This window comes from Hirundo rustica, chromosome 3 (genome assembly GCF_015227805.2).
Source record: "Hirundo rustica isolate bHirRus1 chromosome 3, bHirRus1.pri.v3, whole genome shotgun sequence".
NCBI lineage: Eukaryota > Metazoa > Chordata > Aves > Passeriformes > Hirundinidae > Hirundo > Hirundo rustica.
The window spans coordinates 18,124,021-18,150,979 of record NC_053452.1 but is presented as its reverse complement, the minus strand read 5'-3'; the positions used below and the strand labels follow the sequence as shown (position 1 = coordinate 18,150,979).

Sequence of the window (26,959 nt, the reverse complement as noted above, 5' to 3'; positions counted from 1 at the left end):
AGGAGAGGAAGAACTTTAGTCAACAAAGGAGAGGATCAGAATAAGGAGATGACAAGGGTGCGGCTTTGGCAAACAGAGCCAAAGTCAAATAGAAAAATAACCCTACCAGAAATAAAAGCAGAGGTGTTGAGCTTGAATAAAAGGGGAAGAAAAACAGCTGTCATAAAATGGGAGTGAGAGAATGAGCAGGGCAACCCAGGGGGGCGGTGGTGCAGGCTGGAGGCAGGGACATGCCTCAGAGGGCGCCTTTGCCAGAGGAGTGAGCCAACACACAGGAGGTTATTGGACAACTTATCTGGGATGGCTGAGGCAGGGAAACGGGATGGTGGGGAAGGAGGATGGAGATACTGCTCTGTGCAAATGCGTGGAGCTTCCGTGTGAGTCAGGCACCAGAAAACTGTGCTGTGGGCTTACAAAAGTCAAGATAACCCACTGAAATAATGCCTACTGAGTGCCTTGTGTGGCACTTCTCTTTAATTTGATTTTAAATAGCAAAGAAATATGAGTCAATTCATGCACAGAAGAGAGTAACTTCATCAAATGGCATAGTAACCACTGCACTCCCCAGCTATGGTCATGTGGTACTGCTGATTTAATGATCAGCTGCAAAACCCCAGCTCAGGTGAAACTTCCCACTTTCCATCCACATGTTAAACCTGAAAATCTTTCAGACTTTACAGAGGCTTGAAAACCTTTGAAATTAAAGAGCCCAGAAAAAAATGCAAGAGCAAAACCAAAATGGTTTTGTTGTAAATGTTACGATACATGAGACTAAAAGTCCCTATCTCCAAAACAGTATCAGAAAAGAGGGTGGGAAACATTTAGAATGAATGATTAGACTGAAGCCAGAGCACTGACTTTGGCACATGCCTGAGAAGCAGCAGGGAAGCACAGGGAAGCCAGATGAAGGATTCTCCAGGCTGTACCACTCAGAGAGGGAAAACTTGGTGGCTTTTAATAGCACCAAGGTATTGCAGAGAAAGATCATGGGTCTGTGTTCACATTGTAACAGGCATCTGACCATGCTGGGACAGTTCTGGTTCTATGTATTGGCTTCTGGTTTTGAACCATCGGAGCAAAACTTGCTTCACATTTGGATCTTTTTCTCAATAACCACGAGACACAAGCTGTAACAAGCAAACAAAGAAACAAGGTAACATTTACATAAAAATCCACTAATTTCAGCAGCTCATGCTCTCAGATACCAAACACTGCAAGACAGAAAGAGAGAATCTTGTGTCTCATTTATTAAGTTGAAGTAGAAGAAGAGCTTACCACATGATGCAGATGATGATAAGGGTTTAAGAGCCTGCCAAGAAAAGGCCCTAACACTGCTTGCTAAGGCTAAGGAGCCTGAAAACGGGAAGAGAGGGGACTGTTTGGAGTTTTTCTTGCTGTTATCCAGTGCTGTTAGAGGAGGATGTGGCCTCTCTGCTTTGCCCTGCCTGCCCTACTCTGTGTGTATATTCTGGCCGTACCCTGGCAGGCAGCCTCTCCTAAGTAGGTGCTGTATGAAAAGAAGGAAAACATGGTCCTGTCTTTTTCCTTAGCTTTTGTGTTCTTATCTTATTACTTTTTTTTTTTTTTTTTTTTTTTTTTTTTTTTTTTTTTTTTGGTTCATCTGAAGCTATATTCCTTTGCTTTCACAGTGAATTAATTGAACATTATTGGGAGTTTGGATAACACAGTTGTTTTGTATATACAACCACCTGCACCAACAGTTCTCAGCAAATATTCATTATTCATTAAGGAAAATATCTCTAAGAGTTGAGTATGACCTTGTTTAGAGCATGTCAGCAAGCAAAGCAGTACAGTAAATTCTATTAAATAGAAGCTTTAGGTTCTCTCACAATATAGATATAAAATCAAGAGAGGGCATAGAGAGAAATTGCAAAAAGGATTTATTTAAGCCTAGGGTTTGCTGCCATAGCAAACTTGGTGGGACTGCCCTATCACTGCAGAAGGACCAGTGAGTGTCAGGTACATGCACCTTGCCATTCTTGAGGTATCTCAAAGCCCAAAGGTAAGCTGAGGTTTAAGTATATTTAAAGTCAACACTGAACATTCTCTGCTCTTTCAACCAGCTCCTCCTATCTCCAGGTAGCTTCCTTCATATTGCCCTTTCCCTCCTCCCACCCCCGCTATTTGCTCTTATCTCCCTCCCACTCCCAAATCCTGACTGTTCCTCTCCCTCCGATGGTAGGGAGCCAGCTGCCAGCCATCAGACTGCTCTGCTCTTGCCCCGTTGCTGTGTCTGTGTCCTCTCTGAACCTGGGCATCTTGCCCCAAATCTGTTCCTGTTGGGATTTCGCAAATACAGCCCCTTGATCTTTTCATATGCATTTGCTGGGTTTTTACGCCTCCCCGCCTCCCCCACCGCTTCCTTCAAGGCTCTCTGTGTGTCTGAAGCTCTTATCAACTCCTCGGAGCAGAATACACGAATGGCACCACCAGGTCTTGAAGTCACGTCTCACACCTCTCAGGAAATCGCTCACCCCACCAGGTCACATCCCCCTCCTAAGCACAGGGCTAAAGTCACAAGATACTATTAGTTCCTCATGGCCAAAGCCAAGGAGACACTGCAGCTGAATTTTCAAAGGAAAATAAATCGTGCATATATAGAGGGAAACAGGCCCGAGCCAAGCAAGGCAGGCGTCTTTCAGAGAGAACATAACCTCTTGTCACACTGCATTTATTTTAACCCCCTATCTGTGCATAGAGCTGCTGGGCAAGCCTGGTGATCTGAAATGAACTGTGCTGGGGATTGACATCAGCAGGCCTGATGTCGTTCTTGTTCCCCACTGCCGTGGGCTCCATCACACTGGAGATGTGCCCAAAGCACCTTTTTTACCCCCATCAGTGCTGAAAGGGGTTCAGCCCAGCCCCTTGGTGACAGGTCACACTCAGGACACTGTGACAGCACCATCTCCCTTTCCCCCCCAGCACCCAGGCAGCCACTGCCCACCGGGACAGCCTGGAGCAAGTGGCCAAGTGCCATTTCTGACCTTGCAGCTAGACACTGGCTGTGTCCACCTGACTGTGTCCCAGCTGGAGGTGAACACAATCCCTGGGCTGACCAGCAAGGCGAGCCCCCTCCTCTCAGTAGAGGGCTCTGGCAAGGAAGGGCTCTCAGGGACACAGCTGCATATCCACAATGGACAGGCAGCTCAGGCCTTTCAAGAATATATTTCAAAGCATCAGCAAACTGTGCCAGAGTGAGGACCATACACAGCCCACCCAGCTCAAGCTCTTCCTTGTTAAAGCCGTGAAGATTAGAAAAATGACCACTCTAAATTAAAAACATGACATCATTGTAAGATCTCAGAACTCTAACTAAAAGCCTGGATGGGCCTCAGTGTATGGATCTTGTGTCTGTACATTGGGAAGACCTGATAAACCTCTAAAAGCATTTGGAGGTTGTAAAGAGCTTTGTCACAATGACTAGAAGCAATCAAAGGGAAATTAAGTATTCGTATAAAGATTTCCTCTTAGGCAGAATGAAAAAACCTCAAAACCTGAGCCTAGAATGCATTAACAGTTTTTGGTATCACGGCCCTGCTAGAGAAGCTGGAAATTATATGGTATTTTCTTGCCAACAGAAACTCTACAGCAAATGTAGTTATATATGCAATCATAAAAATGTGTCTGAACTACAATTAATTTAATTTGTGAGATAATTATCCAGGGATTGCTACTTCAGGGATAAGCTATCCAGGGATATCTTAAACTTAAGTCTTAAAAATGCGTTTTTATTTTTCCTTAAACTTTCTCTAAATTAATGAAACCAGGTCTGTGTGACCACTGTCCCTTTTTCTGGTCAGTCTCCTAACACATGGAGAGGGACTTTGTAAAAAGGCATGTCATGACAGGACAAGGGTAAACAGCTTCAAACTGAGAGGAGGTTTAGACCAGATATTAGGAAGAAATTCTTCACTGTGAAGGCAGTGAGACCCTGGCACAGGTTGCCCAGGGAAGCTGTGGATGCCCCATCCTGGAAGTGTTCAAAGCCAGGTTGGATGGGGCTTTGAGCAACCTGGTCTGGTGGAAGGTGTCCCTGTTCATGGCTATGGGGCTGGAACTAGATGATCTTTAAAGTCCTTCCCAACTCAAACCTTTATATGATTCTGTGATAAGATTTGAACTTTTTGGCCAATTTCAGTTAAAACTGATGTAGAAATTGAGATCTCCAGGAAACCAAATCTTTGCAAATTTAGTCAGGTTGACATGAGACTGCTAAATCTCCACTACTAAAACCTCAATTTTGGGTTTAATGACCAGAGAATTCACGTTGAAGACAGCCACCAAAAAGAAAATAACAATAAACCTTGCTGGAATGACAAAAGACTGTGCACAAACTGCCCGTGTAGAGTCCTAGAAGGAACAGGGCGATGTGACATCTGACAAGCCAGAGGATTTTAAACACAGCCAAGGCTGCACAGCTGGTTACAAATCACTGCATGGCAAACCCCCTGGTGTCCCATTCCCTCTAGGACTGAGCAGCAGAACTGCTCACGTGTTATTTAAAGGGGTGTGTTTGTCTTGTCAGCAAAGCCACGACTGCGTGCCACGCTGCTCCATACTCTTGCCATGCATTCTGGGATGCTTCCCAAGCTCCAGTTCCTCAAGTCACATAAGGCAGGATCTTAAACTGCACATTTAAAAGATGGCTTTGTATCCCCAAGAGCCTGAAAGAACCTCCCCGGGTCTGACATGCAAAAGGCTGAAGAGCCATCTAGCCGGAAAAGTCACCACAGGTACTATCTCTCCTTGCTTCTCCACAGTCTTGATGTTTCACAGCCTGTCTTACCTTGCTGGATGCTCAGAGCTGGCAGCAGTGATGTAAGAGTGTGTTCTCCAGCTGAAGCTTAAAACAGTTTTATTGCAGGTACAGGCACATTCTGTATCGTGAGTCCTCTTGGCACAGATTCCTTGGTGCTGAGGCACTCCCAGCACAGACAAAAGCACAAGGAGTTTCTCTCCTGACAAATAGAGTGAAGATCAATATAAGCACCTTCTGAAGCAGAATGTAATTTTTGATATCAACACAAGGCAGTCTGCTTTTCCCTTAGAGAGAGCTCTCTCAGTTTTAGCTATCTCAGTTTCAAAAAGCAAGCTGCTTCTGGACTTCTGTCACAGCTTCGGCTTCTTGAGGGAAGATGTAAAATCCCCCTTTGTGCCTTGGTGGGACACAAATAAAAGCAAGTCTGCAAAACAGGAAGGGACAAAATTGAATATCTTCTAAATGCTGCTAGCCTTTACCTGGGTATGACTCCATGCAGATGCTGGCACCTACAAGGCATCAGAAACTTCCTTATCAGACTACAAGGGGCACGGCAGGATGGAAAACTACCTGTCAGGGAAAGCAGTCACTGAATCCAGACACAGCACTGTTTCCTTACTGCAGGAGGCACACTGCACTACCCCACAGACACAGCTTTTAGGACATCAGTGGGATGATACTCCGTGGGAGTGGTGGAAAAGTGTTGGGAGGGGAGAGAACTGCCAGTAGGAAGCAAGGAGCTGTCTTTCATGCCATCCTGCTTGCCTGGGAGGAGGCAGAAGCCTCCTATTCTGATGTCCACCTAACAGCACACTCCTTTACAATCAGCACTGTCCCCCTTGCTTTTATTCAACTTTAGATCTGTTTCAAACCAAGCCAGTACAGAAGGGTGGCCATGACGATCCCATGGACAAAATTATTGTGTGATGCTCTGAGCAATAGGAAAGGGAAAATATGATTGCTGGGCTCTGGTCTCACTCCAGAATTGCTTTTCTGTTGCAAAAGCACCTACCACCAGTAAGCAGAAAAGAACTCATCACAAAGATATATGAACATGCTGGTAATAGCCAGCCAGCCCAGACAGGGAAACTGAGTCAGACTGGCAGTAAGCAGAAGTCAGCACCTGCAGACAGGCAGCACAGCCCGACCTGCTCACAGCGGTCACATCCACTCACAGGTATGTCTGCTAGAAGATACAACTGTCTGCAGCCAGGTAATGAAGAAACTGAGCGTGAACCCCACACCCTGGGGCCTGTGTGTGTGCAATCCCGGGCTGCCCCAAGGGCACCGACCGTTCTGCCCACAATTCAGTGACACAGGGTTTCCTATTCTGCACGGCAGAGCCGCCGGTCACACTGCATCCATGGACAACATGGAATACCACAGAATGCACTGTGTGCAAGTTATTTTACTTCCATTGCAACAATGTAGACTTTTAAAAAGTCTATAATTGTTACATCTGTGTCTCCCAATGAAAGTTTTCAGGCCTGGGAAGCCTCGCGGTTCTTTTCCTCACCACGGGACGCTTGTCAGCTGCTGTCACAAGACAGCTATTCGAACGCCTCTGGAACCGAGGAGGCTTTTGGCCTGAAGGATGGCACAGCAGTCAGAGATCAAAGAGTCAGCCCATTTCCAGATTTATGAGTTGGGAACATGTCTATTAGCTCCCAGTACTCACTCTTTCCCAAGTATCTGTTCAATATACATTGATAGTTGTCTTAATGGGAAGTCTGACACTGGAAACCACCATGCTCCTAGGCAGTCTGACTCAGTTTTGTTCTCTGCTAGCTCAGAATCACATCCAGGTGGGGCAGTCCTAGAAGAACCCCAGATGGGATCCCCTCATTTCCCTCCTGCTCCACTTGGCAGTGTCCTCTCGCTTGTACAACCACCCTGGGGGTATTGGTAAGCCACAGATAGGAATCCCAGATCTGGATTGAAAAAACCAAACCAATGAACTCCAACTGTCTTTACTGTACAGTTAATTTAACTTGGGTTAATTCCCTGATCACACTGTGTGGATTGACACATGCTCAGCTAAAGGGAAGGCATCAGGACAGAGGTGAACAGTGGGGGGCCTGTGGTGCCAACAGCTCCTTAATCCTGGTCTGCTGCTGAAAGAAAAACATGTGTATGTGTGTGAAAAAACCACATTTCCTTAAAAACTAGCTCTCTCTGTCTGGCAGACTTAATCAAACTTAACCAGATCCTAGAAACTATATTCTTGTAATGGCATAATTCCAAGCAGGATTAAATCCTTCAGAAAAGAAATCTCTGCTATGTTTGTCAGGAATGTTATTTGATGTAAAATACAAAAAAACCCCCATTCATCATGTAAATATAATCTGGAATAATTCTCTTTTGCTGCCTCCTGTAGCATCTTCTAAATCTGCATGAAATCTGCAGAATGATTCAACCCTCCACGAGTCTTTAACTAAAAACCTTAAATAATGCTGTCTGTGCTTTCTGGATCACCACTCACCTGTGCCTTCTTGTTACACTAATTGAGTGTACTGAACAAGTACTAATTGAGAACATTGTACAAGTCTCTTGTCTCTGACTGCAGGCTACGGCCCACGATTTTGGAAACAACCTAGCAATTTCAGTCACGAAAGCGCCTGGACTGCTGCACGTGTAAAAGCAGAAAGGTACAAATGTTTTAGGAACAAAACTTCCCAAAACAGCTTTTAACAATTTTAATATGATTTTCTGTATGAAGTAACTTTTCTTGGGAGACAATTGTAAAAAGTGAAATGAGGACAAACCATTTTAAGCGCCTTGGTGTTGCCGGGGTGTGCAGGCAGCGTTTCAGCACGAGACCTCTCCGTCTGGGAATCAGTTATGGCAGAAGCACATGGGATGTGCGAGTGTGATGTATAAAGGCATTAGCAAGTGGTGGAAAAGGTGATGACACCAGTGTCCGCCTCTGCCCTGTCTGAGCTGCTGTGGCTCTCTAGGTGCATTTAACTTGCATCTTAAAACGAAAGATGTTTTTGCAGCAGCAGGCACGGCAGGAAGCTGTACACCACCTGCACAGCTGGCAGCAAAACACTGCAAGCGGAGCAGTCGCGGCCACGGGAAGAGATAACTTCTGTTTGCTTTATGTCTCACACCATGCACGATCCATTACCTGCCAAAGCAGCCAGCTGCTTGAGAGCATCTACCTCCACGCCAGTAGCTGGAGGGAGCAAACTCCATAACCCCATCAGCCCAGGTGTTGTATCAGGAATAACCCAGCCGTCGCTCTCCGGGGTGCCAAGCTCCCAACACCCAGTTGTTTTCCGTGCGGATGCAAAGCCCGCTCCCCTCTCCCTCCTGCTGTCCGTGTTTCGGGCGGGAAGTCGAGGGCTGCCAGCCGTCAGCCGCCCCTGTCAGGCAGGCATAGGGCATCACCGAGTCCTCCGGGCTGAGTAAGGCGGGGGCCGCCGCAGCCGGGGGCGCGGGGCCCGGCGGGGTGTCCGGAGCTCACCTTCCCCGCGGGGCCGTGCCGCCCCCTCGAACCCCCGCCCCCGCCGAGCCCCCTCCCCGGCTATAAACCTCGGCGGGCCGTCCGGGCCCCCTCCTCGCCGCTGCCATGGCCACGCTGCGCTTCGGGGAGCCCCCGGCGGAGCCGCCCGCCTTCCCCGCGGGCAGGTGGGCGGGGGGCGGCGGGCCCGGCCCGGCCTCGCCCGCCCTCCGGGCACTTCCCCCGGCGGAGCCGTCGGAGGGGGCGCCGGCGGCCTCGCAGCGTCGGAAGCGGACCAGCTTCACGGCGGCGCAGCTGGAGACGCTGGAGCTGGTTTTCCAGGACACCATGTACCCCGACATCTACCTGCGGGAGAAACTGGCCGACGCCACGCAGATCCCCGAGTCCCGCATCCAGGTGAGGGGCGCCGGCCGCGCCGCCCGCCGCGCCGGGGCCGCCCCGCCGCGCTCACCGCCGCCCTCTCTCCCCAGGTCTGGTTCCAGAACCGCCGCGCCAAGTCCCGCCGCCAGCGGGGCCCGCCCCGCCCCGGCCCCGCCGCGCCGCCGCCGGGCTGCCCGCGGCCGCCCCGCTTCGCCGCCCTGCGCGCCCCGGAGCGGCCCCGCTGCGCCCTCTCCGCGGCGGCCCGGACGGAGGACGGCTCGGCCCCCTACGCGTGGCCGCCGGCCGCCGGTTTCCCCCCCGGCCCCGGCTTCGAGGGCTTTCCGCCCGGCCAGCCCGGCGGGGCCGAGCCCGCCCCGTTCGCGGGGAGCGCCGCCGGCCCCTTCCCGCAGGCCCGCGCCTTCTGCGGGCAGTACTCGCCCGTGTCGGACGCCGAGGACACCAGCGGCTACTCGGAGTCGGGCTCCGAGTGGGAAGAGAACGCGCTCGGCGCCTTCCGCGCCCTCTGAGCGCCGCCGCGGCGGGACGCGGGACGGGCCAAAGGCGCGGCCCGGCCGCGCTGCCGAGCCCTCCCGCCGGAGCCCGTCCCGCGGTGCGCCGCTCGGGCGGGGAGCAGTCACACACCGCGCTACCTCACCACTGCTGCTCTGCCACTCTAGCACTTTATCCGGTAGTAACTGATTTTACCTATTTATTTAAGAAAGATACGGGTCGGCTCCATCAGCTGAGAACATCTTTATACACTGTATTTAAAGCTTTCTTTTACCACGTTTAGTGTATCTATTTAACCTTCTTTAGCAAAAAAGCTAACCCAAATCCACTGTGTTTTGGGGCTGCTCTTAGTGATGGTCTGTCGGGGTTTTTTGACCGAGGAAAATAAAATAAATTTTTGATCTGCTTGTGTGTGTATCTGGTGTAGGGGCAAGGTTTCTTACCTTGGCTGACGGGGTGGGGTAGAGAAGTGGTAGGTATCCCAGCTGCAGGTTCTCTTCCCAAGTCCTGGAGAGCTACGGCTGCATAGATGTCCATAAGAGACCTAAGGGACCTGAAGGGCAGGTTACAGCAGCTGCCTTAAACCTTCTCAGTCAGTATTTGTCTTAAATCTGCCCTAAGCAAACACCCCCATCTCTAAATGAAAATGGAAATGTCCGGCCTAAGTAATATAAACCTCCAAATCTCAAGTGCTCAGACAAAAGCCACTTAAGCCAAGGTTAATGTTAAACTAAGAGAAATGGGAGTATTTTATGGGCACTGTTAGGGTGCTTTAGCTGTAGGCAGGATTACACAGAAACTGTGCACATGATCGGTCGTGGGCTGAATGGCTCTGCACTGAGAACGGCAAAATCAGTAACAATAGAAGTCTCTCCTCTAATTCCATTTACTGAGGAAGGATACATTACATATTTTGAGGATAAGGCCAATTCTTCCTGCTTACAAAATACTGCTTCAGAGCCTAGCAGAGCAAGTTGCACCTGAAAGCAAGAAGCACAGGAAAAATCCATGTACTGGTGGCAGAAATACCCTATATCATGCCCCACAGAATAAGGTTATCAATGCATAAAATCCCTCAGTGCCACCCCATAACGTACCTGTGCTTGTGAGATCTGGGCCAGCTGAATGCTGGTTGGACTGCAAGCTTGCAAGGTGATGTGGCATGGCAGGATTGCTGATTAGTATTCTCCATCAAAAAAAACCCCAGAGCTATCCTTGGAAAAAAACACGAACCAAAAAACAACCGACCTACCTCAGACACCATCTATCCCAAGTGGACTTGGGTGCTATGCTGCGGATCAGGGAAACCCCAGAACAGAAGCACTTGCGGGAAGAGACAGAAAATGAGACCATAGTTTCTTGGGAGCTCAGGGTAAATTCAAGTTTACTGATTATAATAAACCAAAGTAACTTGTTCTGCTCCAGCAGACCTCAGGTACAGTATTTGCAGTGTGCTCTTGAGACTCCTGCTATGCTTGGGGCACACTCAGCAAAAGCAGTTGTATTTGCTGCTGTCACCAAAATCCAACATTGTCTCTGACCCAACACATCAGTACCCAAGGAGAAATGCAGCCTTTGAAAGAAAAGACGTGTATATTCACATTGCCTACACGAGTGGGACAAACAATACATGAAAGTACATGGCTTATCACAAATGATAGGTCTTTCTATGATATATTACCCTGCAATAATTAAAAACCCCTAGATCAACAGAAAACATGCTGGAGAGAAAATTTAAGTAACCACATGTAAAAACCAACATACCTAAGGAATGAGAGTTGAGATTGGAGTGTGGTGGTTATTGCAATGTATTCTGTGCCCAGTAGGATAAAAGGTTGTCAAGAAATGCAGGTTCCCAAATCCTCTGGTATCTCCTAGTGTCTACAACTTGTCTCCCCTTCAGTTTGGGATGTTTGCTATCAACAGGGCCAAATTACCCTCCTTGTGTTTTGTACTGGGGAGTCCTGCTCCTCAAAAGCATTCAGTGCACATGCTGAGCTTGAGTCCCAACAGAGCAGGGTGGGATCAGTGCAAAGGTGTGCAGAGGGAGCAGCAGGCACGTGAGTACAGGGGTGCAAGGGGAGGGTGCCTTTCTCCTGAGGTAGCTGTAGAGCAGATTACTTCCTGTCTGACTAAACTTGTGTACCTTAAATTAGGCTTTGGCACCTTTCTCTGATTTCAGGGGGTGTAGAGGACTCCTTTCTGTCTTCTTTATCAGACAGATGGTAACACCACAAAATAACAAGTGACATAATTACAAAAGCAGTTGCAGGGGCCACTACGATGTTCTACTGCATTCTGAGATTTAAGTTTTCCTGGGTAACTCAGCTAAATTATGTTTGTTTATCGTTATTTTATAGTACCCTGTGTAAAATTTTAAATACTCTTTAAATCAGCTACTTACCTCATCCCCGTAACATTTCATTTTCAGCAATTAGTGTCTCTTAAAAAAATGACCTGAGACCATCTGCAAAAAATTTTGCATTTTTGTGAAATATATCAACTCTCATAGGTCAATTTATTCAGTTACAAATTTCATTGAGAATAAAAGATTTATGCATTTCTCTTAATTAACAGAACAAATTTAGCTAAATATAAACTCTGCACTAAAGTTTTGCAGTGGCACAATACCAACACAGAATACAGAAGCATCTTTAAACTATACAAAATTTTAAAATTGAAAATAATCCTGTTTACATATTCTTTATACATTAACATATAAAAGACCTTATTTCATGAGGCATCTAAAAGAATCAAAAACATCTCTACAGCTATCTCTGAAAATCCGTATCTGGAAACAATTCATTACACAGAAGCTTTACAAGACTATTTAAACAAACCAATACACACTTTTTACAAGATCAACATTCCAAAAGGTATAGGCAGGTTATCACTTCTTATTTTTGCAGTTTACCTCACTGGTTATCTTTAATTATAAAAATCTTCATATTTATATATGGTGGGTATTGTTGAATAACCAGTAATCTAATTTAAAACTTGTGCAAAACAAACAAGAGTTTGGAAAAACAATACATTTTACCAGTCACTTATATAAAATACCACCTTCTTTTGCCCTGTGTGAAGGGAAAAAAAGCCATAACCAATCTCTTTCTAGAAAGTTAACAGTTACATTTTTATATTCCTTCATAAGACTCCTTCTATAAGTTATGATAAATTAAGAGTTCCAACAAGACATTGACTGATCGATAGACCTGCCCAACGTCCTCCAGTTTACAGCTTATGTTTGCTGGCTGTATCCTGCTGCTGCTTCCTTAGATCAGGAACGCTTGGGCTTCCCAAGAGCTGACCTGGCAGCTCTGAAGAGCTACACAGAGGTGTAGCTTTACACAACAAAGACCTGCCATGTGGCTACTAACTCGAGCCATTTCCTCTTCGGCACTTCTAACATACCAGGAGATCCAACAGCAAGAGGTGTGCAGAATTAATCTGAACTTTTAAAAACGAAGTTCAAATTATATGAAAGTACGCTTTCAAGTTTACTATAATCAATGCAATTACTAAGAGATTACCAGTTAGCAAAACTACTGCATGTGAATAACAAATGGAGAAATCTAACGTAACGCTGGCCAGTAATGCTGGTTTCCTTAAGAAGCGGATATAATATATTTAAAAGGGTCCTTTCTGAGAGGTTTTCTCTTCCCTTATCTTCTGGCAGTTAGGGTATTTGGTGAAGCCTATAGAAAGGAAGAAGATTTTCCAGAACTACTTGCTGTACACTTGAAAGGAAATTTTCAGTCTCTGTTGGTGTTATTAGCTGCAAAAGCATGTAAGTTTCCCATCTGGCTCAGACCACTCTGAATATGTGCTACATGGATCTCAACGTTATTCTGAAAACAACTATGGGAAGAAAAAAAGAAGGAAAGAAAGAAATAAATGTTAAACCTCATACATAAGAGTTATGTCTGACTATCTCTACAGTGAAAAACCAAATGTGAACCTAGCCAGTACAAAAATTCAGATGAATCGGAGAGCAGTACATACAAATGCAACCTGACAGAGAAATATGGGAAAACACAACTTGCACAAACAGCTGCAAGAAATCAAGAGTCACTGACTTGGGCACTTAAAGTAAGGTTTTAATGTGACCAGAGTTAGTGAAATTAAAATATTATGAAGAGATGCTAAAATGGCCAAAATAAGTACCATGAAACAGAAACATCATCACTTTCTTTGCTGGGTTCATCAACCTTTACTTGAATCAATCCCAATATGCAATTTACAGGGTTGATTATAAAGAAGTTTCACTAATGTTTGAGGTTTGGTTTTGTTTTTCCTAATGAAAAAGGCTACAAAACAGCATTTCTCAATTATTATATTGAAATCAAAAGGCCATCCTACTATTTTTGGAAAAAAAAAAATTAAAAATTCATGTGAACAGCTTCCCATTATTACATAGCAATACAAATAATAAGGATATAAAAAAATACTTAGCATTTAGGTTTATTTTCTAAATGACATAATTTAGCAGCATGAAATGCTGGTCACAAATTGCTGGAGGCTGCAGGGTACTCCAGACCCTATCTTCCTGAGTATCACTACATTCTTGCTACCACATTCTTGCTATTTATATGATTGCCTCCTCAGGCAGCTGCTTGTGACAACTGTTGAAAAATGGCCCATCTAGACTAGATTGGCCTTTGATCTGACACAATATGGATGCTTTTCTGTTTCTTGGTTTAAAATCTTGCCAATGGAAGCTGCTTAGAACCTCTAATTATCTCACATGCCACCTCTTGATATTTACAGAGAAGAGGTTGAGTATGCTAAAAGAATACTGAAATTGTACTGTTCCCTCGTTTAAAAAATGTGTATTACTAGTGGGATTTCAAAATCTGACAATGTTCTAAAGTAAGTTTTTAGTTGTCCTAAATGACTAAAGAACAAGAAAGTCTAGCTGTTGCTGCATCAATTTAGCACTTTTAAACTTTTTTTTTCTTTTAAATGTTACTTCACTGATAGGTTCGAACAGAAAACTGCTCATTTCACATTCCCTTTAAAAGTCCCCCTTTTAGATAGGACCCTTCCTTATAAGTAGAAATTACCAGATTAAATCCCTTAATTATAATCAATGTTCACCTCTAAAATACAGTACGAACTATCACAAAGTATGTAATTAAGAATTAAATATTCAAAAAGTAATACCTGATATTTGAGGAGTCTATTGAACTTTTAATGTCATTTAATGAATCTGTTAGTGATTTAAATTCAAAGGAATTCAGATCACCTCCTTCTGCTAGACACTGTGGAAGAAGACAACAAAAATGTTCTCACAGTTCAGCACAAAAACTGGCAGAGCTTTAATACTACGTATTGTATGGGAGAAGCTATTTTGTGCAAACTTTTTTACCTTAATTTGCAGTAATATTGCTGTAAGTCTAGAGATAAGATCAGTTAAATTTTCACTCTCCACACAGAGTTGTCCTGTTGACAAGGTATTTGCTTGTCTGACAACCTCCTGAGCTTCCTCCTCACACCTGCGCCTCAGATCCGTGGGCTGGTCAGCAGGCTGGAGGCCCTGGTCAGGAGCAAGCTGCAGAGATACAAGGGGAGAAATTAAGAATGAAGATGTCCTTTGCATTTGGTGGATGTGTGAAACGAGATGATTTCAAAGATAGTTTGTGCGTGTATAGTACACAGTGTTTTTTCTTCATGTATGTCCACTTCAGAACAGGCCCCTGGTATCAGGAAAAGTGTTGCTCAAAGGCAGCTCTTCGTCAGAGAAGGAATCCAACACAGCTACCGAGTTTCATTTCAGAGTGACCTCCACTTACCCACTACTCCCAGGAAATACTGTTTCCTTTCCTACTTAGGTTGAACAAAATTACCAAGTACACAGAGATTCCAGCAAAATCTTACCTCATAGCAATACTGTTGGACTTTATGCAAAACTTTATTTAAGTCTTTGTTTAGTTGTTCTAGATCTAGAACAATAGTTGCATATCTCCTCTGAAACTCAATGCCGATTGGCATGGAATAGGATTTCTGTGGAAAACACAAAGCATATTAAAGTCAATGCGATACTGTACAGTTATAGATTTTGAACTCATCAAAATGAGTTTTTACTTGAAAATGGTACTGAGATATTTGAAATCCTGGTGTCAGACAGAAAAATGTTAACATACAAAATATTAAAATACAGTATTACTATTTATAACTCCAAGTGAAACTGTGTAGGTAACAACCATGCTTTTATTTCCTTCCTGAAGTCCTACAATAATCTATGGTGGTAAATGCTAGAGAAGATGACTGTGGTCTGACCTGCTTATTCCTCCAGTAGCTGGGCATGGCTTTTCCCTACTGGCTGAGCAAAAAACTATCCTGCCAGCAGAGGAACAGTCCAGGACACTATGGCCTCGGCCACCTCTGCTGCAGGATGGGAGGCACATTTGGCTAGTTAGTTATTGGTCACTTGGGGATGACTCAGTGCTACACACCTTCTGCTACAGCTAACACTTCTGCCAAAAAAGAAAGTTAGAACTTATATTTGGTAACAGTATTTTCTAAGCATGATTTTCCATGAAAAGAATAAATACCAAAATACAGTACCTTTGTTCTTAAACTCTTTTCAGAACACAGCTTGACATTGTTTGTGTGATATTTATGAAATTAAAACAAAACATACAATATATCGTAAAATTTCATCTCCAAATTGCCTCTTGCAAGAGAAGCTAGAGGTAGTTCCAGCCATAGGATTGAGATACAGGTACCTCCTACAATCAAAATTTGTAGCTACGGATTTCACACACAAGATAAAGCAAATTGCAAAGTCAAGAGCCTCCATCCTGGTCAAAAACATGAAAGGTTTAAGTTATGAGTTCAGTTCAAAATTCCCCATTAAACCTCATCACTGAGACGATCTCCAGGGATTTACAAATCCAAATACCAACTTAACAGGGCTTTAAACTAGCACTATATTTTCAGAATTAACTGGAAAGTGGCATAAATTTGGCATACTTTCTGCAGCTCTGGAATATAAAAAGTCAAATCTTTCAGACCTTCTGCAGTGACCAGTTCCCTTAGAGCAAACTGAACTGCTCCAGCTTAGCTGTGAAAGCTGCAGACAAATATGAATTCCCTGTTGGAGAGGAAAGGCTAAGGACATTCTGTGCTAGTGATGGCAAAAGAAATATTTCTCAGCACCAGCACTGTTTGTGACCTGGGCACAACCCAAGACCTGAACACTCAACAGCTAAACTGACAAAAGATGGATGGCTTTCAGTAGATGGAAGCAGGTACCACCTCTGTCACCAAGGATCTAGATGCTTCCCTGAGACAACTGGCATTACCTCTACCTTGTTTTTATTGCAGGTCCTTTCAATTTATACTTCTTTATCCAAATGTTTACTGGTTTATGTACACAGTAATTTGTTTACAGCCTGCAACCCAGACTAGTACAGTGATGTCAAGAAAAATGAGACAAAAAATGTACAGTTGTATACATTAATAGCTCCTCTGAAGGCATCCCCTGACTCATGTAAATTTATTATTATTGCCCGATAATAATGGCCTACATTCAGTACCATTTCTGATTTTGGTCAGTTCCATTTATTTCTATATTGAATCAATCATTAAACAGAAGTCTTCATAAAAAGATTACTTTAAACCAAACAGCAGTGGTACTCTAACAATTATCAAATGACAAACGTATGAATTATTACCAAAGTCTGACAATTAAAGTTCACCTGAATGAACTCAAAGGATTCAATTTTATTCATGTTCAGGTATGTTATTGGTGTTGAAGTGAACTGGGGTGAGAAAAAAAATCTTTTTCAAAGAAAAAATATGTTAAAGGAGAAGCAACACATATTCAGTGGCACAAACATAGATGGGATTGCCAAGGGACAAAGAAGATTAGAAGATGAGCTAAGAATATGGCCCAATAGGAAAGTATCACATCCTCTATTTTTATCAGGACAGCCTTGAGTAGTAATGGGGGTTGCTTTATGATGGCTGGTTTTCAAAGGAAATAGAGCAGGGAAGAATTTCAAAGTATCTCTAAGTCCTTAGCCAGGTTACAATTGAGCTAAAATGTATCAAATTTAGCATCTATTTCTAGATTTCATTCCCAGTTGCTTTTTAGCTCTTCCAATTTTGTGGAATAAGGAGATAAAGAAAAGTAACAATACAGGTAATTTATGACTTAATAGCTGAGCTAACACTCAGATTCTTGCTGGAGGAAGGATACTGTCATTCCTATGGATCTCCTTATCTATATAAATGTACAAATATCTCAGAAAAATGTATTTAATAAGAGTTGGTATTTTTCATTATCTGAGTTGCAGGTTGCAATGACATGTTTTAATCTTACTTCTCTTTGCATCTAGTTTAGTTACTAACACACAAAAAGACAAAACATTTGATGTACAGGAAAAATAATGCAGTAACTGAAATGATAAGGTTTTGAAGAACAACATCATGGCACAGAAGAAGAAAATTACAGAGACACAGGGATGGGGCAGTAGGAAGCGGAGTACCAAAATGCACACATGCACATGATCATTGAAGGCACAAAGAGAAATCTCACCACAATAAATCACATCTTTCAACATTCAAATATTTTACCTGGAAAAAAAATCAACTGTTTTGTTTCAGGAAATAAAAGGGACCCTTCTTCTGCTCCACCAACCTTTTGCCTTCTGTACACTGCAGAGACAACAGCCTGGATGGATGCTGGCAGAAGGCTGAGGCTGAGAGCTTTCTCAAGTTAATTTATAGCCAAGGGTGGTAGAAGAGCCACTCCTGTAATTTTGATTTACTGACTGCTGATTAAATAAAGTTAGTAAGAAAAACTATTCTGCTGCTGCTGTTAATTACGCTGTAGCTGCTGTGGGACTGTAACTTTAAATGCCAGTCAAGGGCACTTATGGCTTTACACAAAAATCTCTGAAATTAGTGAGTGCTTTAACCAGAAAGCTGAGATAATAAGTATTTACCATCTGCAAAAACAGTTTCAGCATAAATATCTTACCACACAGACGTGTATGCCAAATTCTCAAGGTACACGGCATTTCCTTACTTTATGTGTTAACTGACGTGTTATTCCAATGTTAACAATCATTTTCCAAAGCACAGTGCTTTCAAAGGAAAACCATATTTGAAACAACTGACCTCTCTGACTTGTCTTTAAAAATAATAAAGACATTTCATGTCATAGCAAGCAATAAAATACAGGTCTTATTAGGCTATATTCCTAATTAAATTTACTTGCATTAGATGTTAAAGCATATCCTGCTTTAATAACCAAAAAGAGAACATTCTCACCAGCTTTTCTGCTTCCGTATTCATCTCTCTCAATTGTTTGATGTGTTCCTTCTTGATCATAAGGATTTTCGATAACCTGGTCTAGAACAAAGGAACTATTTTTAGAAAGAATAGGTCCTGAAGCAGTTTTGAATTGCCATAGAAATTAAAGATTAAAAAAAAATACCGGTTTCTTTCATAATTTAGAATGTATTTCTCTGTTGTTGATCAAGTTAAGAAGCCAAAATAAAAATTAATTAAAATTCAATGATGAATTTTCCAGAGATTTTTAAAGTGATTCCAAGGGCCCTAAATTGATGAATGCTAAAATCTATCAGCTGAAATTCCCTGTAGGAAGGCTAACATGATTTATGGCCAGCTAGAGGCTGAAGAACCGTTTTTTGGGGTTTTTTTAATAGGCTGAAGGAGTGAAGGGTGTTATGCTCATGATACTACATTCAGTATCACTCACCTTACTGCACCTTTTTTCCCCCCCACAGTTCTCAGCACTAGCCCTTTGTGTAAACTCCTGCAGTAAACCCTGGTATAGAGATTGGATCTATTTTATATAGAACAAATCTGGGCTTTCCATTTCCCTCTTTTGTAATGGGAATATCCTGTGTCTCCTGCCCTGGGGACCCAGCAGACTGAAGTGGAAATCACTGGGAGCACTTTCAACACACTCATCACTCCTAAAACTATTCATACTCCAGGGCCCTGAGAGAAATCCTAGCTTCACTACAACCAGCAACACTTTTATTACTGGAGTAAGCAGAGCAAAGAAATTCAGGTTTTATAAATTCCAGAGGGGTTAAGTGCATCCTAGCAGTGAAACATGGGACTGGGAGAAATAGAAACTCCTAGTTCAACACATATCTGATTTATATATAATCCCTTTTGTGATTTTTAAGTTCAGTCTCAATGCAGCCAGGTTGCTTGCCCTCACAAATTGTAATTAGAAAATCGTTCCAGGATCTCTTTCAGCTAATGAGGAATATTTTGGGAATTTCCATGCTAAATGCATTCATTTTCACTTGATAGTAATTTGTTTGAAATTGCCAAATAGACAAAGCTGGTTTTCAGATAAATATTGTGTTCCCTCCTTATTTTAACCGTTTATTCAGAGACAATAAAAGCATCTCTTCTCCACTGTTCTTCCACCAGACTAATCACAACCCAAGCCTTTTCAGACTCCACTCCCTTAAAGAGCTCTTCATGTCTTAAACTTTTGTGGCCCTTTTTGTATCTTTTTCCATTCACTGCCATCTTTCCTGTGTGTGAGCACAGGAAGCCTGTAACAGTATTCTGAATGACCCACCTGGAAACTAAACCTGTAAAATGACATCAATACTTCTCTCCTTCTACTCCAAATATTTTGCCAGATGCATCTTACAAGTGGACTGTGAGCCATGGTCAGAGGCACAGAGGCAACACTGCCTAAGTTATCAGCCTCCCAACTCCAGCTGCTCATTCCTGTCCTCGTGCTGTCCCCCAGTGCCAGCACTTGCATTTTTGCTCTTTGCATTTTGCATGAAGAACCCAATTACAGAAGAGAGAATGACAAAAAAAAAAAAAATCAGAAGGGGCAAGAAAGAAAAGCAAAATTGTTACTTGTGAGCTGGATTGTCTCTCTGATCTAGTTTCTAACACATCACACAAGTGTTCGTGTTGCCAATAAAACACCTGGGAGGAAGAAAAGCACTGTACACCATCTGCTACTGCTGCCAAAAAGTTACTTGTCAAGCTCTGCTGTCATCACCATCCAGCAACTGCCTAACACATTCTTCTCCTTCATGAAGTTGATGAGTCCCCAAGTTAATGCAGAATATATAATTTGTTCCCCAAATCTGCAAGGCATTTGATTAACTTCTACTTTGACGTGCAGACATATGTGAGGATGCACAGTGCTAGTTCTCCATTTGATGAGCTTGGATTTTCTATTATATTCCTCCTATTCCAAGGTATATTCCAGTGATCAGGATAATCTGTTGTAAGGATTTTCACTGTATCTATCATGTCCACCAACTTCCTTTCAGGGGTATGTTTTATTACATAGACCTTCATTTTCATTTGCCAATGAATGCTGTAATTCAGTCCAGCCCTATTTGTCTTGAGAAATTTTCACCATAACTCATTCTGTTTACTGCTGCAATTTATAGTTCTCAATAAACTGGACACAAGTCTTTAGTACAATGCTTTTCCACATTAAAAGAAATGAAGGAACAACCCAACCAGAATGTTTCACTTCTGATTTTCACTTCTGATTTCATTTGTTAGTCATAAAATACGAGCTTTTCAAAATGCAGTGTGTGATAACTTACTATGCAGTATTTCCAAAATTTTCCTAAGGAGAAAACAGCCAAAAACCGAGTACCCGTTCTGAGATTGCTCCTCCTGCATTTCAGCTGGGAGGATCCCTCCTTTCCCCACATGCAGACACCAGGTCACCGCTGTGCCCGTGCCGCATCACCACACTCCCTCTCCCGGGCATGCAGCGACCCTGCCAACGTCTGCTTCGTCCTACCCCGCTGCCTCCCGACCGCATTCTTCAGGCCAAAACAAAAAAGGAAGCAGGGAGGAAGGAAAATTTAAAAAACTGTAGCTGAATGCTTGGAAAAACGGCCTCCAAATTTAAATACTGGCTAGAATGTACAAACGCAATCTAACGCTTTTGATCTGCCATATAGCATATGAAATATTTAAGCGTACGTTACATAATGAATTAAGCATGAAAGACCTTTAAAAAATATTACTCATTTATTGCTGACCTTATTATTAATATCATGTTAGTTTTTGAGCCAGTCTTCTAATACATTAGTCCACAGTCTCAGATGTCAACATGTAACATGTAGTAATAAATATAAAGATTTAGAAAATCTAAGTGTAGAACAATGATTAAAACAGTTGTTACAAGTCCCAATGTTTGCTTGCAACTTCAAGTTATAGGCAAAGAGAATATGCCTAACATTTATTAGTCATTGTATGCCTGTGATTTTGGATTCACTTCCTCTTCTTCCAAATTAATTTCAGATAAGGGAAATTAGGGGATGGGTTGAAACCTTATTCGAAGCGTGCTCTGTATTTTCTGTTTTGTCCAAAAATCTTCCCATAAAATTGTTTATTTGTGGTCTTATGAATAACTGCCTGGCAATAGCTTTCCAGAAAGTTTTCTTGGAATCAAATTGTTTTTGACCATTTACTTCCTGAATCAACATTAAATCAGAAAAAGGGATTTGACTTTTTTTAAGTACCAGTCCATCAGAAAGGCTAAAATAACCTGAGCAGCAACCCTTAACATAAAAATATATCTGGACTGGTGAATTCAGCACAATCCATAACCAGCATTCACCAGTCTCACGTATTTCAGCACCTCCTCAAACTTCTAATTAAAAAACTGATTCTCAAAAATGCTTCAAGTCCTTCCATAAATGTTTAAGCCTTGTGATTCTTGGTTGTTGCTCAAATAGACAAACACCAAAAATCTGTGGATTGTTTTTGTTCAAAGTATTTTGAATATCTTCAAGCAAAAATACATATTAATGAGGTATCTTTGTAAAATGCCACCATTTGCAATACAAGAGGCCTATACTTGTAAAACTCAGAATTCCTTATACTGAGTAGTAATACACAACCAGACATGACTGACAAATCACACATTTTCATATTTAAAATGCAGAAATAATATCATAAACAGATCTACTTGATGTACTAAGTAGATGTAAAGCTCAATACACCTTAGTTCCCTAGTCTCACCGATCATACTCTGTGACTCAAACAGGACAGCTGCAGATACAGTTTAATCCATAAAGACTGTATCTTTTGTGTATGTCAATTTTACAATAATTAATCTTATAGCAACCACATCTATTTTAAATTTTCTTAGCTAAGCTAGATGCCATGCCACCTTTTTCAAAATCAGCTTCATACAAGTGTCCTCTGAATAAATGATTCTGTCAAATAAAATTCATTATGTTGAATGGCCCAAATGTTACTGTGTACAAATACACAATACAATATACAAATTTATTCTTTTGACCAATTACACAGACTTTGAAATCTGAGAGGCATTTTGTTTCTCAGTTCTTAATATTTTAAACGTGAATCGTTCCAATCTCCTTTGTTCAAAACTGCTTTCCTTGTTAAAGACTTCAATCACTGATCTTAAGCTAAGCCAACATGAGCAATTACATTCTTCCATCATCCTGGAAAATGCTTCAATGTGTTTTAATATTCAGTGAACCTCAGCTTCCTAACATTACTTGTCTGTGCACTTCTGAACTGGTGCACAAAAACCACTGAGGAATTATTTCGTAAAGGTGAAGACAAAAAGGTATTTTTCATGTATCTATAAAATGAACGTTTGCTTGTGTGGAAATGAACGCTGCTTTTCTTCTCCAAGAGGGCAGAACATTATATAACATAAAAAATATATGATAATGCATATAGGCAAATGTTCTTTGCACAATGCAAGTATATTTTAAATAAATAGTCTTGAAGTCTACACGTAGAAATAATGCTTTTTTTAAAGACAAAACGGTAGAGTTGGGAAAATAACTTTTGAAGATGTCTGTGGTCTGAAAAGCAGCATATTTCAAAGGTTATAAACAAGTGAGAAAATTAAGAAGGGGGAATAAAAACAAATATGAACATCTCTTCAAAAGTTATTTTGGCTATTACCATATATATCATTAATTAACAGAAGGTCATTGAACTGCAGAACTGTCAGAATAAAGAGAAAAGGACAATAAACAACAAAATTAAGAGCTGCGGTTAATACTTACCACTTGAATGAGGAATTCTACTGGAAAGCCTCCTAGTGTTTCACTATCTGTGCCTGAAATTTTGTTTTTCCATGAAGATTGTCCTAATAAAGGATCACTGTCCTATAAAGGATAAAACATCTAAATGAACAGCTTCTTTTTAGAAGGCATTGCTAAAATTTTGATCTTGCTAAATAACATCAGAAAATTAATCTCAAAAACTTCTTAAGGTATCAGCTTCAATGTGTATCAAAAATACTTGAGTGATTGATACCCCTTGAAAAAAGTAACTTACTGTGATTGGAGACTGGAGTGAAGGTGTGTACGGCAGTCGGGGAGGAGTCATGAAGAAGCGCGAAGGTCGTTGCTTCTGTCCAAAGGCAGCGATCGGCATGGTCTCATGAGGCTCATTGCTCTGCCACACAGGCAAAGGGAAAGGAAGGATATACTTCAGTGTCTGGTTAATTTTTACCCTTTTGGAACACAATTTATTTCTGGGATTTGGACTAGTAGTGCCTATTCACACCCCAACCCGACAGCATGAAGAGATTAACGTTTTGCTTTTGGTTTAGGCAGGAGCTTCAAAATCCTCGTGTGTTGCTGGAGTTTCCAAAGTGTTCTGACATCACATCAAATAAAACCTGCAAGAACGTTTCCAAAAATGCTATTGGCTGACGAATCACAACAGGAGTTCATCAGAGGCTCCAGACTCAGACCATGACAGAGACTAGAAGAATTATGTAGATCCAACACTACCCAAGATACAAAAGACAGTGAGGTCCTCCAGAAATCTTGCAGTCCAGGTTAGACTGTCTGGCAGGAACAAAGCCTAGGAGCTAGGAAATAATCTCCAGTTGTTTGACCAAAACAACATCCTCCCAGGTAGCTTCATTAGCACAAGAGATTTCAAAATCAAGTTCAGTCAACTCATAACACTTGTTTGCAACTTCCACAGGCCTTTCCTGACTTTGGCAAATCACAAAGGGACAGGCTTTCTTGAACATTTTCTGCAAATCCTGGCAGGATCCCATTGCAGAATTCTCTTTGGGATCTTATACTACTCATTGTGTTTCTTCTTATTGAACTCAGGCTATTGGAACAGCCTACAATAGTTGGTCTAGTAAATTGTTCTACTCTGAGCCATTATGCTTTAATCATAGAGGGTTATCCTGGTCTGTAAAACCATAAACAGTAGAAGTTCACGATCCTGGAATTTCCCATGCATCTGTTAGGCTTGTTTCTACTTTATGACAATACCAGCTGGGTGCAATTTTTTTCATATTCTTATTTTTGGTTAAATCATATCATGATGGATTTTTTAAATTTCATTTTCTTATTACAGCTACTATTAGAATGTGTCATTAATACTTACAAGAACTTCATAATCTGGGACTGTGTGTGTTCCAAGACCTGCCCTGTCAAAAGTCACTCTGTAGGTAGCGTTAAGAGTGTCAACAGCATCTATTTGTCCAGTGAACAGACCATCATGGACACCTCGCAAACGGGCTGAAAAGAAACCACAGGAGAACCCAGAAACCAAACATTACAATGCTAAGATACAAATAACAAAACCAGATTTATAACATCTCTTCCAAGTCATTCTTTATACATATACTTAAAAGTCATAGATTAAATGGAAAAAATAAAAAAGCAAACCCAGAAAAAAGTATGTAATAGAAACATTACCAAATTTTTTACAAAATTTAAGTTTGAAGGTCAAATATTTCCCAAATCTAATCCTTAGCACTACACTTATGTCTAAGAAACTCCCACTATTTCATACCATACTTTCTGACAGACAGATCTTGCAGGCAAAAGTCAATTTCCAGATGATTTTGCCCAGCATTTCTCTCTGAACACCTCCTCTGATGACAGTATATTTAGCAAAAAACAGTGTGGAAGGCAGTTCAAGGATACAGGTCTAGGAGAGTGAGGACAGGCAGTGTGGTGCATGCCTGCTCTTCAGCAAGAGCTAAGAGCAGTGGTATTCAACACAAATAATGCAATGAACAGTAGTGGCTTGAATAGGAGATGCTAAATTGAAAATAAAAAGCACCTGGACCAAAATCAGACAGGAGGGAGGAATTCAAATTTCCATAAAACTAGAAAAAAACCTGTGGAATGTTTTTAGCAATATTCCTTCCTCAGTTATGTGTAAGGTTTTGTAGTAAGGCAATGTCATATTTAGCATACATGTCCAACTATACTGCAATATAATTGTTTATCTGTTTCAAAAGAGGTAGTTTTATGTTTATAAGAAAATAAAGTTCAAGTTTTATATTAGGTCAGATTTTAAAATCAGACAACACTCAATATTTTGAAATTAAGCATCTCCCTCTCACCAAACTTTTTTACATATGTAAAAAACTAGTCATGTAAAAAACCCTACAAATTGAACAGCAGAAATAATAAGCCATAGTAAGTTTGCACCTCAGAACTCTATCACTGTTTTAAAAATACCACCTAATCTTCACAAGCACCTTCTCAATGGACTAACAAAAAACCCGACAAAAATTTTATGTTTTACATTTATTATAATTATGTGCACTATATGCATTATTACTTACTAAAATCCTTGCAAAATACACGTGACTGCTTATTTTGTTTGTTTTTAAGAAATTACCTGTAACTTTTGTTCCTATTACAAGTGGTAATGGAATTTCTTCTGGAAGATCTTTGAACTGTGAAAGATCTGCAACTTTCCGCTGCTGCAAAAGTCTGATTTTCTGCCGTTTCTGTTTTAACGCTGACCTCTCTTCCTCAAAGAATGCAGAGGAACACCTGTTGTATCATCAGATAAAATTATACTTAAATTCATCACTGAAATCACATACATCTGAGAGCACATCAAATAAATAGGCACAGTTTAAAAAATCAGTGAGAGAAAATGAAAAAGCTTGGGGTGATGTGTTCAAAAGAAAAAAATCTCATTTAATGCATTTAGACAATCTTACTCCTCAGAATTCTCACCCTTAAAATTAAGAGTCTATTTTAAAACAATAGGAATAGAAACTGTTGCATTAGTATATCTAAAGAGAACAGCTTTTTAGGATTTTTTCTGCTTATAAAGATCCAGCTAGGATCAGAACAAAGCTAAAGCTGGACCCAGTTTATTCTGGATGCCAGTCCAATGCGTGTGAGGAGGGCGTCGTGTGAGCGCCCTGGCTGCCAGCGCTTAGTGATACACAGGAGATCCCTTTCACGTGTGCTTGTTAGCTCAATTAAACAAACTGAGTATGAAAGGGCACCAGACTCAGCACATAAAAGGGCACTTCTCTGTCTCATCTCCTTGTGCCTGTGCAGATCACAGCCCCAAGATCTCTGATACGCAGATGAACTGTTCTGAGATTGATCATAATAAAAGTTTATTTGATCTGGGACTTCTGTGCAAATTCAGATCTTCTGTAGTAGTCCCCTTCCCCATTTTGGGGGTCATTCTTAAAATGCAATCTAAAAGATGGAAGGCTTACTCCCAAAGTGCTTACTTTTTATTAATTTTCATTTCTAACCTACTGAATAGGCAAGACTCATGAAGGAGATAAGCATAAAGACATTAAGGACTCAATCCCATCTTTCATTGTTTACTAAAAAAAAGTTTCTTCATTCTTGTGTCAATGAAAGAAGTAACTTTAAAAAGGCGCACAAGTGCTATTTTAATTGGCCTGATTGCAGAAAGTTATTTATCAAATAATTTGCCATCTTTGTTAATTGCTTTACTGCAGTCAAATGCAGAGTAAACATTTTCTGTGGAACTCACACAGTTATATACTGATTAATAAGAAATTTTATTTTATAAAATTATTTTAGAAGGCATTGTAAACT

General features: G+C 41.6%; 2 protein-coding genes and 1 long non-coding RNA gene across 3 annotated transcripts in view; 1 reads left to right on the top strand and 2 right to left on the bottom strand.

Annotated features, from left to right (window-relative positions):
- Positions 1 to 540: 540 nt before the first annotated feature.
- On the bottom strand, positions 541 to 8,679 carry LOC120750905 (uncharacterized). The gene is made up of 3 exons (XR_005700197.1): positions 8,592 to 8,679; positions 4,808 to 4,979; positions 541 to 1,127 (listed from the first exon to the last, which is right to left on the bottom strand). It is a non-coding gene; the product is annotated as an uncharacterized LOC120750905 (long non-coding RNA).
- Positions 8,355 to 9,133, top strand: MIXL1 (Mix paired-like homeobox). The gene is made up of 2 exons (XM_040060023.1): positions 8,355 to 8,642; positions 8,717 to 9,133. Exons 1-2 carry the CDS (start codon positions 8,355 to 8,357, stop codon positions 9,131 to 9,133), a joined length of 705 nt encoding a protein of 234 aa, XP_039915957.1.
- Positions 9,134 to 11,597: 2,464 nt separating this feature from the next.
- LIN9 (lin-9 DREAM MuvB core complex component) overlaps positions 11,598 to 26,959 on the bottom strand; it is a 39,523-nt gene continuing 24,161 nt past the window's right edge. The window contains exons 7-15 of the mRNA XM_040060022.1: positions 25,761 to 25,918; positions 24,510 to 24,643; positions 23,433 to 23,552; positions 23,159 to 23,260; positions 18,399 to 18,479; positions 14,994 to 15,119; positions 14,485 to 14,667; positions 14,280 to 14,377; positions 11,598 to 12,974 (exon numbers count right to left, since the gene is read on the bottom strand). Of these exons, the coding sequence (XP_039915956.1) occupies positions 12,869 to 12,974; positions 14,280 to 14,377; positions 14,485 to 14,667; positions 14,994 to 15,119; positions 18,399 to 18,479; positions 23,159 to 23,260; positions 23,433 to 23,552; positions 24,510 to 24,643; positions 25,761 to 25,918 (1,108 nt within the window). The 3' untranslated portion in view covers positions 11,598 to 12,868. The remainder of the gene's footprint in view (positions 12,975 to 14,279; positions 14,378 to 14,484; positions 14,668 to 14,993; positions 15,120 to 18,398; positions 18,480 to 23,158; positions 23,261 to 23,432; positions 23,553 to 24,509; positions 24,644 to 25,760; positions 25,919 to 26,959) is intronic.